This window comes from Solanum lycopersicum, chromosome 1 (genome assembly GCF_036512215.1).
Source record: "Solanum lycopersicum chromosome 1, SLM_r2.1".
In the NCBI taxonomy this organism is placed as follows: Eukaryota; Viridiplantae; Streptophyta; class Magnoliopsida; order Solanales; family Solanaceae; genus Solanum; species Solanum lycopersicum.
This window is the reverse complement of record NC_090800.1, coordinates 74488897-74494302: the sequence shown is the minus strand read 5'-3', so window position 1 is coordinate 74494302 and position 5406 is coordinate 74488897. Positions and strand designations below refer to the sequence as shown.

The following is a 5406-nucleotide window of genomic DNA, read 5'->3' as shown; positions in this document are numbered from 1 at the left end:
TAAAAAAAAAATTAATGGAACGAACACCACCTAGCTTTAACCTCTGACTTAAAAGTGTTCGGGCTCTTAATGGACATGAACATGTTAGGCACTTTAGGTCATGAGGTGTCTGTTTCTTCTACTTTAGCCCAATCTTAATCGTAATTCAACTCTAAAGTCTAATCCAATGAATTCTATTATATATTATTTTTTTGAATGAAAAACTCATGTAGAAACGAGCTTGGGCCTACTAGATTTGGCTGCTACTACAACTTCCAAATTGCAAGAGGAAACCACAAAATTTATATGTATGTTTTAAGGAAAAACGAAAACATAAATTCACCTTTAAGTTCTCTTATTATCATTATTTTCTATTCGTTTTATAAATCTTTAAAATTTCTCATTTTCACACATTAAATTAATCTTTCTTGCGCATCAAATTAATATACTATGTGCATCAGATTAGTGTTTCATGTATAAAATGTACATCATATTAGTGTATCATACATAAACTATAATATATCTTACTTAACAATTAATGTTTCTCGCACATCAAATTAATGTATCAGCACTTATGTTATTCTATCAATTTGAGGGATATTTGTAATTATAAACTTATAAGGGACAAACGATAATTTGTGATTTCTGTCATTTGCCCTTGTTTTAATTAAAAAAAATTTGGCCATGTAATAAAAATTTAACTATGAGTTATTTTGGATGCATCGCAAAAATGTCCCATTTATATGCACCATAGGTGGTTTCTCCCCCACAACTAAACAAACGCAATATTATAAAAATTTTAAATAAGTGTCCACTATTTATGATGCTAGATATTCCTTAAGCTCATGATCATTTAAGCACAACATTAAGTTGCATGTAACGCGTTTAAAAATATAGAAATATATCATTCATTTTAATAGAAGTGATACGAAATTAAAAAGTATTAGTAAACAAAGTGAAACGAAAGGACAACCATTCTAGAAAAGTATACACATGCATAGAGAATCCGAAAATGTCAATGTTAGACCCATGAGATTTCCGATATGAATACATTAGAAATGCGAGTAAGAGTACCACTAGCTAAATTATAACAAAGTAATATAATGCATATAATTGTTTTAACTTATCGACTATATAAACCCTCTATATACATCATCATCATCATCTGTTGTAGTCATGTTTTAGCACCGCGGAAGGCATAAGATTCTGTAGATCATTCTCCTGGTCTTCCAGAATTTCGTTAGTACTGCAAAAACGCCTTCCTTGAGCAACAAAAGCAGCATGATCAAGCTGATGATTGATGGCTAAATTAGAACTCGTTAAGTTGTCGTTGAAGGACTGATTGGCGTTGAACTGCATTGGCAGAGTGTAGGTTCCAAGTGAAGGGAGTACTGGATTTATTGGATAGCAGTTAGGACGGGAGATCATCGTATTCATGGGACTTGGATGAGTATGTTTTCCTTCGTAGGTAGTCACCACAATGCTTGGGTCACTGAAACATCGCTCAACTCTCTTCTTGACGTTACATGTTGCATTTGTGCAGCGATAATAGTTCCTGCAACAATAGCAGCACTAGTGTCAGATAAAGCTAAGAGGCCTTTTAAGACTTACATAAACATGAAATACATGTTATGTATTTTTATCATAGAACCTTTTGGAAGTACCAACATAAATTCCTGGCAAATATATACAATTTGCCTATTGGAATATTTCAAAATGAAGTACCTTTTAGTTTCCCCAATATGAACATGCATTTCTTTTTTTTTTATAACCAATAGTAGACAAGCAGCAGCTAACAAGTTACAAGTTGCCCACAATTGGAAATATTTATTACTACAATGAAATAATATTTAATTTTGTCAGAAGGTTGAATTATAAACGATAAAAAAAATATTCACATTAGAGAAGTGGGTAAACACAAATGAAAACCAAAAAGAGAAAACTCTGTTTAATTTTTTTTTTTTTAATTATAGCAATAGCCTAGAATCTAAATAACTACAAATTTAAGAAACAATATAGCATCATGTGAAGTGTTATTGTACAATTCTACCTCTAGACTAGAAGCTCAAGCTAGTCTCACTTGCAAGTAACATGTTCAAATTTTGAAGTATTCAAATATGAAAATGGAAAAGCAGAAGAAAAAAAAGAAGGGAAAAGATGTATGAACAAATTAAAACTTAAAAAACATTTTCAAATTAGGTACAGCTCCACTAAATATCATAAATATAAGACACAATTCAACTAATGATAAACTATTGATGTTAATTTAAAAGGCTCTCTCTTTTTCTTTTACTTTACAGAGGCCGGCCATCGATCGGCCATGCAAAAATGATACAAACTAATTGGATAGCCTTTGGAAAACAATGTTCAATCTCTTTCTTCGTTATTCAGTATAATTTATTCGCAAAATAATAATAAAATTGCGTATATATCATCTTATTTATCAAAATATATTTATGAAAATATATCAAAATATGTTATAATAACAAAGTAGTACCTTGGGAAAGGACTGTTTTTGACAGCTTTTTGACCGTATTTTCTCCATCTATAACCATCTTCAAGAAAATCAACCTCACTTTTTGTCATAAACGCAAATCTCGGCTCTTTCTGTTTCTTCTGACTCACTGTTTTCTTCGCTTTCAACCTGTGCTCCCCCAACACAAATCCCCCCAAAAAAAGGGCAAAACAACAGTAATTAGCAAATTGAGTAATAAAATTGGGATAATTGAAGCTCACAAAGAAAATGAAAAGTTGAAAGGCGTGAATTACATGAGAATTTTACTGGAGATTAGTATGAAAATTAACAGGAAATTATCGATTTTCACACTTTTATTGTAGTGAATTAAGTAAGCTAGTGAATCTTATTTTTATCAGCGCGCACACAAAAAAAAAGAGAAAAAAAGTGATGTGAACATACTGTTGTTTAGCGTTTGTGTTTTTTTGGTCATGATTTTCTACTTCCCCATCAGCATCTCCATGTCCTTCAGAGGAAATGGAGGAGCAATTAGGGGTAGATGGCGTATTCAATACGTTACCTGTAGCAACTACAGTAGTAGTACTACTTTTTTGTTTCTCAGCTGCTGCTACAGATGATGATGATGGCGGCTTTAGTTCTTCTTCAGATACACAAACAGCAGGATAGTGATTTTCTTCTTTAGGTAACTCAAAAACTGAACAAAAGTCTTGATGAAAACCCAATAACTCCATGAAACCCAGAGATGATGGGTTAATGCTGTAATCTGAGATGAATGAGTGGTTATTAGTAACTCCAAAACCGTTGTTGTCAATGAAATACATTGGATGATGATCTTCCATTTTAATGTCTTTGTAGCTTTCCATTTTTTCATTAATGAAGGAAGTGAGAAGAGAGATGTATATTTTAGCTAGACAAGTTATAAATAATGAACAACACACAAAACTCAGCGGTGCTGTGTGAAAGTGGACACTAACATTGACCGGGTTCCGCCGGTCATATAACACCGACTTTATGTATGGTTACTCCGTTTTATATTATATGTCATATTTTTACTATCTATTTATATTAAAAAATTATTTAATCTTATTCTATTCTTGTTTAATTTTTTTTAAAATAACAAATATTATAGATTAATTATGAAACAGAGACGGGATAATTTTATATAATTAAATTCTTTTCACAAAAATTATAACCTTGTTCAAATTTTATTTAGAAGTTTAAAATACTGCAACGAATAAATATACAAAATAATTAAAAAAATAAATATCTAATTTAAAATTGACCTTCTATATATCCATCAAAAGAAGAAATTTACAAATCATAAATTATATACTTTATGTTTTCATCAAAATAATATTAAAAAAAATCAATTAAAATATGAAAATAGTACAAAAGGGGTGCTAAATGCATGGTGGTCCAAACTAGAAGGACAGGAGCAGGAACAGTGGTCGAAGCATTCAGACAGTAGTTTTTGACCGGTAAACCGGTTACTGTGTGAACGTAATCTCGTTGATTGCGGCTTGATTTCAGATCCCAATTATTTTTTTCTCCATCTAATTTTACACAATTTCTTTATTTTATTTAATCATCCTACATATTTCTCCGATTTAAAAAAAAAATATTTCTATTTTCTTTTTAATTTATTTTAAAAATGATGATTTTTTTTCTAAGATCACAAAATTAAAGGACATTTTGATACATTTGACATAACTTTAATTTAGAACCACAAGATTAAAAAGTTTTTTTCTTTTTTTAAATTTCATTCGAAGTCAAACTAGACTATTCTTTTTGAAATGGAGAAAATATATTTTTAGTATTACTCTTTTTGTCTTATACTAGTGGATCAATCTTCTTATAACATACAAATTTTAAAAAACAATTATTAAGAATCAAACAAATAAATATAAATATATTAAAAAAGAATTAGTTATAAAAATATTAATAATTTTTTTTAATTTAATAAAATAAATAATAACTTTTAATAAAATATTCAACTAATATAAAAGATGATATTATTTGATAAAGAACAATGACAAGAGTGAGTATAAGGGGCAGAGAATATAGTGGACACTTTTATGATCGATCATGGACAAAATTGTTCCTACCAATTTGAAACTTTAATTTACTTTAAGTAGGATTTTATATATAACTATTTTTCCTTACATCATCAACCGTTGAAAAAATTAAATTTTCAAAGTTTGAATGTGCCTATTTTGTAAATGATCTAGGTCGACCACAACGATTCCAACAATATGAATAGTTACGTTGGATCTTGTGTAGAATATATTACTAGTATTTTAGTAACACTTTATAAAAAGAATAAAGTGTAAAGAGGGGATGAGAGAAGAAAAAAAATAAAATAATATTTGTCTTATTATTAGAATTATTCTTATTAATTATTTTTTCACGCGGATGAGAGTTTTTAGTAAATCGTGAACTATAGAGCTTATTTAAAGTGATGCTTTCAATATATTATTTTTCGTAGTTAAAATTTAAATTTAAAATTTCTAATCAAAAATAAAATAATTTAACTATTACACTACAATTTTTTTTTAATCATATATACTGAAATATGTGTGTATGTTATGAATGTCATTTCACACTATAGCTACCTAGACATTACCAAATACCAACAAAGAAATTGTCATGTTTATAAACATTTGGATACTTTAATTTGAATATATATTAGGACCGTTTGAATTGGTATTTGGCTTATGACATATAAATCAAAAGTTATAAGTTATGATTTTTAATTTATGATTTTTGACTATTTTTGTTATTTTGACTTTAAAATAAGTGTTTATAGTTAAGCTTTTTTTTTACGAGTCACTTAAATGAGCCAAAAAAATAAAATTGACCAATTAAATTATTATTTTAGAAAGTAACTATAATAGGTTTAGTGGAAGAAAAGATTTCACTTTATTCAGTATTTTAAACGTTTTTCATTAATC

General features: G+C 28.6%; 1 protein-coding gene across 1 annotated transcript; it reads right to left on the bottom strand.

The window, feature by feature from the left end:
• Nucleotides 1-958: 958 nt before the first annotated feature.
• LOC101263542 (WRKY transcription factor 23) lies at nucleotides 959-3400 on the bottom strand. Its single transcript, NM_001365808.1, has 3 exons — nucleotides 2897-3400; nucleotides 2477-2623; nucleotides 959-1534 (listed from the first exon to the last, which is right to left on the bottom strand). Exons 1-3 carry the CDS (start codon nucleotides 3316-3318, stop codon nucleotides 1141-1143), a joined length of 963 nt encoding a protein of 320 aa, NP_001352737.1. The 5' UTR covers nucleotides 3319-3400; the 3' UTR covers nucleotides 959-1140.
• Between the last annotated feature and the right edge of the window lie 2006 nt (nucleotides 3401-5406).